The following is a 15,511-nucleotide window of genomic DNA, read 5'->3' as shown; positions in this document are numbered from 1 at the left end:
TTCTCAAACTATGTGGGTTTAGTTGGAATGAACCCCACAGCCATTTCCCAGCATGGGTCTTGATTGCTTTAATATGATCAGTGTATTTATCATCAAAACCCAATTCCCATTGACCATTCTGATTGGCTCAGGGATAGGCACAGCAACCAATCAAAGTCAATGATGACTTTTGATGGGCATTCTGGGAAATAAGCTTTCCTTCTCTCTTGTGCTGGAGCAACGATAAAAAGAACCTCTCTCTTTCCTTAGAATGGGAACGTGCCTGTGCCAATGCTCAGTTGTGTCTGACCTTTTGCCAGTGAATGGACTGTAGCCTGCCAGTCTTCTCTGTCCATGGGATTTTTTTCTAACGAGAATACTGGAGCGGTTGCCATTTCCTCCTCAAGGAGATATTCCCCATGGAGGTTGCGAACAAGCACCTCTTGTGTCTGCTGAATTGCAAGGGGATTTCTTGACCGCTGAGCCATCAGGGAAGCCCCAAGAGAGAGTTATGTCTGGAAGGACCTGTGACAGCCATATTGCTGAGAAGAGAGCCTGGAGCTGCTGAGAGTAGGGTTTGGGTGCTTGGCACAGAACCCTGCAGAGCCTGCAGTAGAAGCCAGCTTCTCTAGGCTGGAGATGAAGAGATCTGAGCCCTGGGAATGTTCAAACTTTTGGATCAAACTTAACCTGAATCAATCACAGCTCTATACTTTCCAGTCACTGAATCAGTGTATTTCCTTTAATGTTTGTCAGTCTGGGTTGCTTTTTTTGTTACCTGCAATATAAGGAGCCCAAGTTGGTGCTAGTGGTAAAGAAGCTGCCAGCCAATGCAGGAGATGTAAAAGAGGAGGGTGGAGAAGATCCCTGGAGGAGGACATGGCAAACTACTCCAGAATTCTTGCCTGGAGAATCCCACAGACAGAGGAGCCTAGCGGGCTACAGTCTGTAGGGCACAAAGAGTCCAAAAGAGCTGAAGCAGCTTAACATGCACGCAAGAGACAGTGCAGGCACAGCAGCTTAGACTCGATAGAATTGTTTGGGTCCCAGAACACGTATTTATTTCAAGAGCACCGTGATGCTACCTGTACTATGACGGGGACTGAGAAGGAAATAGACCAAAACTAGGCTGTCAGCTGGTACAATACACGTGAGACATTCAGGGATGGCTTCCAAGCTGATGCCAGGGAGAAGGGAAAGAACCCAAAGACACAGGTCTGGGGTTGGGAGTTATTACTCAGGCATGCAGGGGTGGGAAGAGGGCTGGGGGTGTCGAGTTGGCCCCAGTTTTTCAGAAACGGCTGAATAGTAATCATGTTTTTGTGAATTAAAGGCTCTCCTGTTCTCACAATTGGTTCCTAAGGTAATTATGAAAAGTTTTCTAGTCAATAGAAAGAAATGGTCATTAATGGAAACTGTAGCCTTCATTGTTTAAGAAAGAGTGCTTATTTTCAATGCAGATAAAATATTTACTTAGCAAAAAAAAAAGAAGGCATACTAATAAATGTCAATTATTCAGGTTACTCTAATCAGTGGATGCTAAAGAATGGCAAACTGCTCTTTTAAATAAGCACTATATTCATTCATTTGTCATTTTGGAGTCTCTTATTCAGTAAATAGTAATTTTGTTCAACTTTAAGGGTCACAGTAAATGTTTAGCCTTGATTTTAATATTAGATCAGAGTCATTTTCCATGGTTTGCTTTTTTTTCACAAATTATTGCTCTGCCTTGGTAAATTAATTGAAAGGAAATAGGATGAGACTAGGGTGGGCAGGAAAATTTTTCTTTAGCTTATTTTAAGAAAAAGAATATTCTTTCTTTGTCCATTCTGAACTTAGAAAATCTTTTTTTTTTCTATATGATACTGAAGTATTTAACAATTCATAAAAAAACAGCATTTACATTAAAATACAACCTTAAATACAGCCCTGTAATTTTTACCAGGAACCTTGTAAAATAGGATGAATATACATGCACAAAAACAAGAAAAGACCATATACTAAAACAAGAAAGACCATTCAACATTCACATGAAAAAGCAGCGTTAAACACAACGTAATAAATATCCAGGATATCAAATCCACAAATTGATCATTATTCTGATTTAGATCCTTTTTCCAGTTAAGCCTTTTACTGTATAATTTATTATGATAACCTTACAAGTTAAACACAACTAATTAAAAACAGAATTCAACTTAATCTGACTGCTGAAATAGCACAATTATCAATATATTGCAGCATATTTTAATTTATAACATATAAAACTGCCATTTTGGCAGGAAATACACATCCATATAACTAACTGCTCAATGAACTTCTTCTGCAATGTATAAAAAATGTCAGAGTCAATAGTATGAAAGGAAACCGAAGCTAATATTATTTCTGAGATAATTTTATTGCCTTAGCTCTTGGGCTTTGGCAAAAAATATCTTAAGGTTCAATATATATCATATAATTAAATACAGTATTTACAAAATAGAAAAAAATCCAGCAAAGTATTGTAAAAAATACTGTCTTTACATATTTAAAGTATGCTTTTCCTTACAATGCATGAGAGCCCTTTATATTTTTACCTCTGATTGTCCCATATGCTTTCAGAATCCCTTCTTCCACCAATAATTCAAGGCTGAGATTTTAGAAATAGAAACTAATCGATAATAAGAGTGTAAAGTGAAAGGTAAAGGTTGCTATATACCTTCCTGATGTTTTTCTTGATAAATTCTCTGGGTTAAAAGTCATTTAAAATCCAAATCATACATTTTGCTTCTTTTGTTTTGTCACTAAATAACTCTAATAAACATGGTTTAAATGATGTTGTATCCATTAGGAAGATTCTTTCTTCCGAAATGAATGAAAGTTTACATAGGCATCTACCAACTCTGTTAACCTGTCACCATCTTCTGTTTCTATGCACAAATAGTATTATTTCTTCATAAAAAGCTACTGAAAGAATAAATGAGATTCGTGTTTACTGTTCCTTGTTGCTACAATCGGTGTTTTAAAAACTGACTAATATTCACCCACCACTACTGAGTTCCATAGTCCAGGACCTTATCCTGAGTATGGACCAGGTCTCTTGGCATGAAAACTATTCTCCATTCTTCCTTATGAGATGGATGGTCTTCCTTGTATTTCAATTTATACTCCCTAAACCACCAAAATGTGAACCCAAACTTTTTCCATTCAGAATCCCAAGAAATCCACATGCTTGGTGTGTGATTAGACATGAGATAAGAGGACCTCTGTGAGGGGCTGGAGGATCTGGGAATTCTGAGGAGGAGGCAGGAGCCAACTTCCCCAGCTCTGCACAGCGGGAGGCACCCTCTGGGTGGTATTCCCATTATACTTCTGTCACTGAGGACTCTTGCCCAAGGCTGGTTGGAGTGGTTACTTGCAAGTGTGGACATCAGTCATGCTTTCACACCTCCTGCAGCGGACATAACAGCACCAGATAAATTTGCATTCACATCTCTCCACGTGCCTGACCACATGGGTGTTGTAGCCTCGGCCACAGCAGAGGAGGTTGCAGCCATCTGCGCCTTCCGACGTGCGGTTGCACTCTCTGCCTTGAGTCCCTGGGATCCCGAGTTTCTTATCCTCAACACAGTAATTGGGAGACTTATTGACGTAGAGCAGATCATCCTTGCGGATTGGTATTTTCCTCTGATCTTTTTCTCTCCTGTGCATTTTCCTCTTTATTTTGTCTGAGATTTGCACACTGTTTTCATATTTATCCTTCAACAGATGGCCAATCTTTTCAAAAGAAGACATTGTTTTCCAGCATGTTTTCACAGCGCAGGAGCCAGAAACTCCGTGACAACGGCAGTCTAAGGACATCAACTTGGCGACAGCCTGCAACCAACAGGAACTGAGTGAAACATCGTTCATGAACTGTTTTACCCAAAAACAAAAGCACCACCCACCTAGTCACTTAACTTTCTGGATCTATTTCCTCCTATATAAAAACAATGGTTATATATTTCAATGAAAGTAATAAAATGATTTTTAAAATACTTCAATTAAATAAGAAAGATAAATAATAATAATTTTAAAATAAGGATGGTTTTGGACTTAAAAAATTCTTTTAGATCGCTTAGAACCCAAATGTTTGGTCCTTCTCTTGACCCTACAGAGCAAACCTTTCTAATTTATAACTGTAGGCCAGGCTGATAATGTCATCAGAGATGAGCTGAGCTAACAAAGGGAAGCTACTTTTATTTCTAATCTCTCACTTAATCTTGGGTGTCAGACGATGTTCATTCATGCCTCCATGTTCCTGATACTATTCATTTTAGCATCTTGCTACTTGGAGTGTGGTTCATGGACCAGCAGCACCAGCACAGACATGCAGACTCTGAGCCCCCCACCAAAACTGCAGATTCACAATCTGCATCTTTATAAGATCCTTGGGTGACTTGTATACACACAGAAACACCTGTGGAACTTTACAAATAACCCCTGAGATTCTCACTTAATTTGTCAGGGTGGGGTCAAGGCAATGACTTCTACAAAGCTGCTTAGATGATTCCAAGAGCATCCAAGGATGAGATCTACCAAATTGAGTGTGCTCGGGTTTTATCACTGCAAAAATCAGTTATATTCACAGGGGTTTGGAGGGATGGCATGCTATCCCCTAGTCACAGACCACATGAGAAACCCTAAACTGGTCCAAAAAAGATGGGGCTGGAGAGTGTGGCTGCTCCCAGCCAATTCCTCTCCTCTTCTGGAAAATTAATTCAAAACATATGTCCTATTCTTGATGGATCAGTAGCACCATTCTAACATGGAAAAGGAATAATATTTATATGATTTTTCACTTCTAAATGCTGAGTTATTTTATTCAGACTGAGGAATTAAATGAGATTACATACATCGGTAAGAGCCCACTGCCTGACACACATTAAGGTCAAAATAAATGCCCCCTTTCCCTGAAGAGCAAAGATTTCAAATAGAGCTAACCAAGCGAAAACAATACTGAGATTTCTAAAACAAAAGTTTTAGAGTTCTAATTTCTTACATACTGGGCTAGTCAGCGTAACTTCCTTCAATCCCCAGAGGATGGCAGAGCAGATTAATAAATTGTCAGGACTAACTGGAGAGTTGACATTTTGTCAACATGCCGGGTAAAATAAAAAATGATCTATCCATTCAATAACTTGGAAATTATGTGTGTAATCTCACCAAAGAAAGAAAAAACACCACAGCTTAAATTCCACTTACAGTTCTTATCAAAACTATAAAAATGACAGGGGTTTATACTTAGCAATTTTCTACCACACTTGACATTGACATGTATGTGGAATGTTACATTTCTTAACAAATTAACTAAAGTTTCTGTACTATCTAATGAGACAGAGTATTTCAAACAATTTATTGTATTTTCAGACTTGAATGAGAGCATATGGTATTGATTTGTGTAATATTCAATAGTTTTTATTAGTGTTTAAAATAATAAACCAAACAATATTTAAACATTGCCCTTTATAGAATGCAACACATATGCTTTTTTGAATTCATAAAACTAAGGAGCAAATAGATATGTCTATTTCTTATTATCTTCAGTAAAATTTATCTTTCAATGATACAAAAACAATTCATAGAGTATGGTGCACAAACTGATTCAGTTAAATTGATGGCATTTGATATTCACAAAACCTTCAATTCTTTAAAATATCTCCAGGTAAATAAATGTTAAAAATATTGCAATCTGCCAAGTTTTGTTCAGATTTTAGGTGTCCGAAGGATATAAGAAAAAGAGAGCTCAATCAATGCCAGGTAGCCATAAGCAAATTGTCCAAAGAAAGCCAAAAATCTAAGAATGTAAGTTTATGCGTTGAAACCTGATCATCCTTCATTACAGTCATCACTTATGATTTAGGACTGCCTCTTGCTCAGATTCTTGACTGAGGAGCACACTTTTTATTAAGCAATTCAGGCATCATGTAAGGTGTTGCCAATTTACAAGGCATGGAGGACAGAACGGATGTTCACCAAAACACTTGAACCATTTTAATTCCCTTCTATCAGTAAACTGCATCAAGAGGATGCAATAAAGACCAACTTCTTCAACAATGAGACAAATCAACAATTTGTCTTTAACAAATGAGACACTGCTAGGAACTCAATGATATTGGGAGACTCTGATCCGGCAGGTTTTCCTGCAGTTCCTCAGCCCACAATAGTTATCAGTCCAAATCTGACACACTACCGCTCAGGTTTGAAGGATAAAAGAGAAGACTGATTTTGAATCTGGGGATAACACCTGCGGAATTTGTACTGAAATTTGGGGCGAGTTTCCTGCCCTAGAAAATAAGATACTTTTAAATACCCGGAGTTAACTAAATTTTCCGAAGGTATTTTTAAGGAATTTCATTCTACTGTCTTTTAATTCCATTACACTTTTGTCCTTAAAAATAAGAAAAGAAAGCATTTTTATTATACATGTGAATATTATTCACATTTATATTCTATGATACAAAGACAAATAACGTAATGCACAATTTAAATGATGATACCTTTGTAAGACTCCAAGGCAGAAACTTGGGCAAACATGGATAAAATAAAGCAATGCAATCACCACAAGGAGAATTTGATGAAATGCAGAGTTCAAGAGCAGATAACATGCAGACACATATACACACAGGATTTAACTCTATGGAGCTTAGTGTTTCTCAGAGCACATTTTCATAAATTATTTTACTTGATTTAGCTTGATAGGAAAAAATCCCTTGCATATAGTAGGCAGTTAATGAAGAACATGTACCTGCTTATTATTCCAATTTGACAGAAAAATTAATAGCCTGGTTAAGATATTTATCTTCCATAAGGAAAATTGGAAATATATAATATGAAGTCTTTATATGCAGCAGGATAATTTCGGTAGAACAAAGAAAAATGAAAGTGGAAAATTCAAGTGTATTTAAGAACACTCCAAAAGTACATATTCTGAAGTTTTTCAGCTGGGAGTTTTAATTGATGTCAAATAGCCAATCTGAGCTGCAATGATAGCAGAGTGATTTTCTAGCAGGAAAAGTAAGAGAATAGCAAGAGAATGAGTTGTGTGTGGTTATGAGAAAATTCCTTTCTCTACTTAGTTGAGTTGTTAAGGTTTATAACGATATTAACAGAGGAATGTTTTATTAACTATTGCAAACAGATGTGCACATTTTGGTATAATATTTTTAAACTAGGGGAGAGCAATTAGGAGCATAGCATTTAATCTACTGGTCTCCCTGTGTTAAGTTTTAGTTTGATAAATTTCTGATGAAGTGAAATAGGAAAGATGCATCATTAACACTTAATGTAAAAATAGAAACTGCTTGAGAAGTGGTCTAAGAAGTGACTGGCCCCACAACTTTGACTCAGAGGTAACACAGCTGGAGGTGACCGTTTTCCAGTATATTGCGTTATCCAAACTTCACAGAAATGACCAAAAAAAAAAAACAAACTATTATGGAACATTTTGTGACATTTCATTTTGTTCACTATCAGATAATCTGTTTAAGTTTTTATGAAAACGGTGACATAAATTGTATGACTATATGCAGAATTCCTATTTCTCTGATCCATTTTGTCCCTTTCAGTTAAAAAATATATTTGGATCTGCTGAAAAGCAAAACATTTGCATGTTATTCAAGTACTTATAAATATTCTTGAAACAGGTCAATGAAATTTGGGGGTGGGGCCCATGCCACTTTTTTGAGTTACTCATTATAAAACAAATTATGGGGTAGGGAAACTTAAAAGTTTATGAGGTGGACATGGGAAGAATGGAAATATTTTAAGCACACCAAAAGAAATACCCATAAATATTCCAAGTCACATTATTCCCAGAAGTTCTGCCCTTGGAAGACATCACATCATTCTCTTAGCCAATCACCATTCAGCAACATTATTCTTGGAGTCATAACTTTAGGAATGGTGTCAGAAACCAAGTGGGAATTAGAGTATTTAAGGTCAGCGGTTAGAAAATAATCTATTCTGCTCACAGCACTACTAAGCGCCAGTACCCACATTGCTCTGAATGCTTTCCTACATTTGGAGCTTGGGATTTTGAGATGAGGAAAATCAACTCAATTGAATGCAGACCTTGAAACCTTACACAGAAGAATATGCCTATTAGATGAAAATCCTAATGGCCAATATTGAAAATGTAGTTGTTTGTTCTTCCATGTTAGATAATATCTTGGAAACCTGGTTGATTTTTGTTGTTGTTGCGGTAGTGGTGGTGATGGTGGTTTTTTTTTTTTTTCTGACCACCAATGGAAAGAAAAATATTAAAATGTTTTGAATTGTAATACTTCATGAGAAAAGACCAACAAAAACATCAATGTAGTACCCTCAAAATATCCAGGTAATATTTTGTAATATTTTAAGATTCCATCTTGACCAATGTGGAAAAAATGAGATTCAGTAGAAAAAACTGAAATTTATCCAAAATGTATATATACCTATAAGCTGAATTTTTGCTGTATAATTAGAATAATAGCAAAAACCTCAGTAAAGTGAGGAGACTGTTTTATTGCCAACAAACAGTGGATTTAAATTGATGCTGAATAGTTGTATGTTTTTAATAAAATCAGAATATAAATAGATCAGATCAAAGTTAATAGTTACAGAGGCAAATATTACTACCTAATTAAAAAAAACACATAAGATGGAATAAAATTAAATAACTGCCTAATATCACTAGTAAAAATACATTTTAGAATACTTTGGGATTTTTCATAAGGTTGGAGACAGCTTTATTCAAAAGAATGAATTATCACATGACTTTTCAAGTTTTGTGTTCTGATTAAAGTCTTTTTTGTCTCTACCCAACTATTCAAAGAATGACTAAAGAAGTTTTAAGATCTAAGGTGACAATAAATATTCATTTAATCATTTTCTTGTTTTTAAAACACACTAATTTGACCTGGAGTTTTTCTCTAGTTTAACTCTAGAGCTTTAAAGAACAAATGTTAATTACAACTAAGCTCTTTTACATTAATATGTTAGAAATAATAAAAATTCCTTTATTAGATATTATTTAAACTGAAGTGAAAACTCATTCATTTCATCTTTTTAAATGTAAGACTTTATCAAAAAGAGACATGGTGTCAGCAGGAATTACTTTAGTGAAATAAATCAGAATTTCAAAAAAAAAAAGTGAAAAGCTTACATAGCTATTTACTGATTTTCCTATTTCCTAATTTTCCATTTTGAATCAATATTCAAATCAAACTGAATATTCAAATTTGAATTTGAAATGTTACAGTGATATATTGAGTTTTCAGTTTTAGTATTTTAAACCAAAGTGGTTAAGTAAAGAAAACTGGCAGAAACTTGCAACTATTCCAAGCGGGTTCCATTTATTCACTTTCCAAAAATGTAAAACAAATGCAACATATACTTTAAATATTCCTGAGAGATACCACAACTTACTTTAATTTATTGCAGGAGAATGTGGCAGATTGCAACGACTACTTTGGGACCTTTGCAGGTTATTGAATATTTACAGTAATATAGGATATGTGGTGATATTCCCGTCCTGAAAAGATTATTACAAAATAGAAAATATATATTCCTAAGAGAGGTTTTAACTGTTTTTGGAAAGTCACTATGAATTGCCAAGTAATTCAACTATGTTGTAGAACTCAAAGCTTACTGCATCAATATTCATTAAAATAAGTATATAAAAGTTAAATTAAGCTACAGATTACTCCATTTTAAGAAAATTTAGTATTAAAAATTCATTTATAAGGTTAATTAGATGGTAATTCTTCAAATTTTCCTCTCCTTGAATCTTTAATATATCTCTATTTTAAAATACCCAAATATTTAATACATCTATAGTTTCTTTACATTTATTTATACTTCTCAGTTTTTATAGTGAATCTACATTGCTTTATAATAACTAATTCCTTTAAATAAATTTTGTTTTTTACAAAAATTATTGAGTTATGTATTCTGTAATGTATTTGAGAACATTTTGCTAGAGAAAGGAAGGACAGACTGATAACTTCTTTAAGATGCCATTGCCAATGAAAAAATATATTTAAAAAATAATGAAAATTCAAATTTGAGAAAATGAAATTTGATTCAGTCCCGTTAGAAAGGCAGATACTGTACGTCTTATTTGGGTTTCTACAACTAATCATCTAAAGGGGTGGAATAAAATGACCCAATAGGCACTAGTACTTCTATTATTTTGTAATTGGTGTTTTAGGTATATGAATATACAATCACAAATATTAATACATTCTGTTACAAGATTCAAGTCACAGCAGATGGAAACTTAAACTAAATCAATGTGGTCAGTACAGGCTCATGAAAGAAAAAATATATATTTATATATATAGTTGCTGTTATACATATATAATAAAAATTTCATATATATAAATATAATTTTTTTTAGCCTGAAAGTGTTTAGTTTTTAAACCATTTGACTATTTGGTCAGATTGATCTAGAAGTGTAACCCTAGTGCTATTATACCTAAAGGCACTGGATTTCTATTCCATTTTCTAATACATACCTGCCTTCCAGCTTCATTGTTATGTAGGTTCATTGCTAACAGTACTTTGCTTTCCTTTGCCGTGGTGTTTCTGATGGGGAAATCTAGGAACTTTCTGCTGAACCACATGCCATACTGGACATCATCGGAGCATCCCCCCCAATGCCAGCCTTCACTCGCTGAGCCGCCGTTCTGCAAGGTGGTGTCACAGGAACACTCGGTCATGTTGCCTGCGCTGCATGACCTGGTCACAGAATGCACCAGGCCTGCAGCCATCACAGCATAAATAAATGCTGTTTCCTTGGTGCCTAGAATAAGAAATAAGTTGCTAAATGAACCAGCCATACCATTCTCTGCTTATGTTCATAACAAAGCCGCCTACTTACCCTCTTATCAGGAAAGCAACTTTCAAGGGATGCTTTAATGAATACACATTTACAAAGGACAATTTCATACTGTTCTCATCTTTTAAAAAAGCAGTATTAATTTTCAGTATGATTTTCCTTTATTGTATGTCATTAATTGTCCTCATACCTTAAAATCATCTGTTTGTATTTTAAATTTGAGATATAAGTCAGCACCCAGCTCAGTACTTAATAGACAATGAAAATTCAACAAATACACATTGAATTTAAAATCCCTTGCATGGACATCGTAAATAGTAAGACAATGCTCCAAGGAGCCCCGCTTATCTTTCTCTTTAAATTTAAAACGTTATCACAAAACACAGGCTGAAAAATTGGTGTGACTTTTGTTTGTACAAAAAAATCCATGTCAGGATGCAAACTAAAATTAAGCAAAGACTAAAGCAATTAGGAGATAAACGTTATAGTTTACTTTCACATCAAAGGTGTTTTAACGATATACTGAATAACAATATTAATGTGAAAGTTAAATATTATATTCATATTTCTATAACAGTATTATATCCTCTCACACTACTAAGGGCAATTAAAGATAATTGAGATGTCATCAGCAAAAAAAAAAAAATTGTTATGGAAAATCACTGAATACTGAGTATGGATATAACACACCTGCTATAGGTTTCGAACTAACATCTTCGGAAATTGAAGTCTTATTAAAATATTAGTAAAATGGATCGAAGGGACCCAGCAGGCGACTTTCCCCCTCCTTAGGGATGTTTAGATTGAAGTAGAAACGTTATCACGCCGTTGTCCAATAAACGTTTTCAACAGTTGATACCTCTACATTTCAGCAACTGCGAAGAACACATCGTCTTTTTTCTTTTTTTCTTTTTGCAGGGAGTCAGTGCTCTTTCGGAAGGGTGTGCCGGCCAAAGCGCAGCGGGGCAAAAGCGAGGCGGCGGTGAGTGTAGGGACCCGGCGGGGAAGGGTCAAAGGTGGAAGGGGAACGGAAATGAACATGAAAAACGACTAAGAATCTTTCAGAACCCAGGTTCTGAAATTCTTTGAATCTGCTGACACCTCTGTGCCTTTATCCTTACTAAGTCGCTAGGCACGTGGGAGTGGAACTTTGTTTCCCTTCCGATTCCCGCGCCTCGGATGTGCGCACAGGAGAAAGGGTAGAAGGAAAGGAATAGAGGGGAAAACCAAAGTCATGCTCGAGTTAGCCTCACGAGGGTTGTCCGGGACAGTCCCTTTTAAATCGCCATTATTCCGTCTACGCCGTGTTCCCGGGAACCAACCACCGTGGGGTTTCGCTGCAATTAGCCACTTGTCCAGGACTCAGTGCGCAGCGGAGCTGCTTAAATCAAAGCAGATGCGGCCTCGGCATTCCCTGCAGCCGACATCATGTTTCTCCAGCTGGTCCCCCACGTAGGGGGGCGCTACGGGGTCCGAGGGGTCAGCGGCGTGGAGCGTCAGAGTTTTTCTTCCAGCTCCAGCCGGGAGCCGCGGGAAGGAGGAAGAGCTACACCTCCACGCGCTGCGCTCTGGACCTGGGGTGTCACCCCACCCCCACCCCATGACCGCACCTGCACCCGGATCTGGCTTCCGTCGCCCCCCAATTTCCTTCCACTAAAGGACCTCTCTGGGGGATTTAAAGAGCTACGGGACCGTACGAGCACTGTTTAATTTACAGGAATTGCAGGTCTCGCCCCCAGTCTCGCGCCAGCCGCGAGTCCCGGGACTCACCGCTGCTCAGCTCGTAGCCAAAGAGAGGGCTGGTGCCCGGCGGGGAGGAGGCGGCCACCAGGCAGTTCCATCTCTCGTGCCTGAACTGGCTTCTGCACTCCTGAATGCCCAGCCGGGCGCCCTCGCGGATGCTCGGCAGCAGGTACGGTTTCCTCTTGCACAGCTCCTTCTGGCGGCTGTTCAGAGGCAAGTTGGCACAGCCCAGCTTCTCCGGAACCCCAAAGGAGGCGATGCCCAACCACCTGTAAGACACGGCCGCCCCTAGCGTAAGCCGCTGCCCTGCTCTCCTCCCCAAGCCCAGATGTTTACCCGAAATTTAGGTCACCCGCCCTAGGACTCCCGCCCCTTCTCCCCCGCCCCAGCTGAGAGTTCCCTGAGGCTGGGCACCCCTTTTGCCTCAAATCCCGTGCGCCCATGCTGCCCCCATACTCACATCCAGTTTCCTTGGGCTCCGCAGGGGAACAGCGCGAGCACGGCTGCCCACAGCGCGCACAGGCGGGACAGTCCCAGGAGCGCTGCTCTGTCCATGGCCCCCGCATGGAGTCCCCCAGCCCCAGCCACTCCTCTTCGACCCTCCCCACCCAGACGCCCACCAGGCCAGAGGTCAGTTCCCTCGCACCAAGTTGTCCCTCGCCTCCCTTGTCCCTGCAGACAACGTAAAAAGAAGGCCAGCTGTAGTAGGTGTTCTCAGCAGCTTTCCCCTCGCGAGCGGGGAGCAACGTAAGGAAGTTGAGAAAGTAGCCTGGGGCCCTCCTCCGGCGCCAAGTTGGAGATGTGCAGGAGATGCGGGAGCGTCCGTTGCATTCCAAGGTGAGAAACTTCTGTTGATGTAGCTCTGTCTCCATCGCCCCCGGCCTCTCCTCCCATCTCCTCCCCCCTCCCTGGCTGCGCCTGGAACCTGATTGGCCCAGCTGCGGCCCCTCATCTCATCATCCCCGGACTTCAGGCTCCCATTGGCTGAGAGCGGACTCCGCGGGGGGCGCTCGGGCCCGCTGCTTCCCGACAGCAGGTCCAGACCCTGTGTTCCTGACCTTTCCTCCTGTCCCAGTCTCCCGAGAGTGGGTCTCTGCGGGAGGAATATTGATACAAGCCGAAGACTATAGGGGCGCTTCTGTCTTAATGAACCTGGGCGAAGGTGTGGGTTCAATGGGCGATGTTTGAGAGCCACCCACCCCAGTCGCATATGGATTAATTCTACTCTGGGTGGAGTCACTGGAAATTCTCACTGCTCACGTTTCTTTCCTCTCCTTTACCTCATAGAAGAATAATTTTTTGAGTCCGAATTGGTACCAAAAAGTTGACTTTTCCACACCCTGATTGAGGTCTCAACATGTCAGCAGACTTGAGAATGAGAGAAATACTGTCAAGCTTGATATCTATCGTCATCTGTGCAGGTATTTACTTTTATCGAAAGGGAAAATTCTAGCCTAGCATCTATTAATAATATTATCATATTTAAATTGTGTTAGGTGATTTCATTTTGCCGATTTGTCTTTTTTTTTTCTGCGATCTTTAAGAGCACTGTCAGAGATGAAGGGCAGAGAGTGGATGTGAGTGAGAACTGTCCGGAGAGTTCTAAAAAAAATTGAGGGTCCTGTTCTCCTCAATGCACACTATGCCTTTCTCAGGGAAACTGGACACATTGAAGACAAATATTAGAAACTTATTTATGAAATACCTACTGTGTGTCCAGTACTGTGGGAATTTCTGAAGACTAGATCCCTTTCCTTAAAGGCACAAACCAGCCATAGAGACAAGTCTGAAACAAATTAATTTGAGATTATTAATAAAGAAAAGCATAGAATCCAACAAGTTACTCTTCTGGAGTCAGAGTTCAGATGCAGGAGAATGTTCTGGTGCCTGGCAGTTTAGAAAGATTAGCTAACCAGTGTTTTCCAGGATAGAAGATCTCTGGGGAGAACTCTGAAGTCAGATGGCACATGCTTTTAGCTGTGGTATCAGAAAACTCTGTTTCACCTAATTGGCGACAGGAAATGTGTATGAGAGTCATCACCTACTCCTCAGAGGACTTCTGAAATGTTAATAAACTCTCAGGATATACCAGCTTGTGTGTGTGAGTTGTTCAGTCATGTCTGACTCTTTGTAACCCTATGGGCCTTAGCCCACCAGGCTCCTCTGTCCATGGAATTCTCCAGACAAGAATACTGGAGTGGGTAGCCATTCCCTTCTCCAGGGGATCTTCCTGACCCAGGGTTTGAACCCAGATCTCCTGCTTGCAGGCAGAGTCTTTGCCATCTGAGCCACCAGGGAAGCCCAGCTTAGTGGATTCCAAATTCCAGACTTACTCCAATTAAAGATTTACTTTATTTGCTTTATCAGAAAATAAAGTATTTTATTTGCTGCATATCCTCTCTATTGGCCCAGAGCAGTAAAAGCTCACTGAAATTCCCATCTTCTCCCATTCATTCCTTTATCCAACAAATATTTATTGAGTGAACGCTATGTACCAGGTCCTAAAGCCACATTGTAATTTTTAGAGAGTCAAGTTGATGATAGGGTGCAGTTACGGATCCAGAAGTATTTTGGCTAATGGCTAGTGGCCTCTCTGAGAATCAGAGCCCTCATCCAAGCTCACTTTATTCGGCAGACCTCTCCGGGAGGCATTGTGGAGCACTCCCTGCTGAACCCCTGCCATGGGGCCCAGTACACCAGATACTGGTTCTGAACACAACTTACTGAAGGGATTAACGTGGTGAGGAACATCCTGAGCAGATACCTAAGTGGCCGAGATGGTGTAATTAGAGAAGAGGCTTCCTCTGCAGGGGAACTGAGGGATTGGAGAACGTAAATACTTGAGGCTGATTTTTCGAGCCAATGATGATAGATGTTTTAAGGAAGTTGCTGGATTTTTTTTCTTTTAGAAAGATATACTGAGCCTCAGTTATGGGTTAAAAAGTGGGGCTA

The 15,511-nt window shown here is 39.1% G+C and overlaps 1 protein-coding gene across 1 annotated transcript; it reads right to left on the bottom strand.

Moving 5' to 3' along the window:
- Positions 1-2,107: 2,107 nt before the first annotated feature.
- On the bottom strand, positions 2,108-13,490 carry WNT16 (Wnt family member 16). The gene is made up of 4 exons (XM_006049637.3): positions 13,020-13,490; positions 12,587-12,828; positions 10,494-10,780; positions 2,108-3,831 (listed from the first exon to the last, which is right to left on the bottom strand). Exons 1-4 carry the CDS (start codon positions 13,112-13,114, stop codon positions 3,367-3,369), a joined length of 1,089 nt encoding a protein of 362 aa, XP_006049699.1. The 5' UTR covers positions 13,115-13,490; the 3' UTR covers positions 2,108-3,366.
- Positions 13,491-15,511: the final 2,021 nt, after the last annotated feature.

This window comes from Bubalus bubalis, chromosome 8, assembly GCF_019923935.1.
Source record: "Bubalus bubalis isolate 160015118507 breed Murrah chromosome 8, NDDB_SH_1, whole genome shotgun sequence".
Classification (NCBI taxonomy): domain Eukaryota; kingdom Metazoa; phylum Chordata; class Mammalia; order Artiodactyla; family Bovidae; genus Bubalus; species Bubalus bubalis.
The sequence above is the reverse complement of the archived record's forward strand: the minus strand, read 5'-3'. Positions and strand labels throughout refer to the sequence as shown.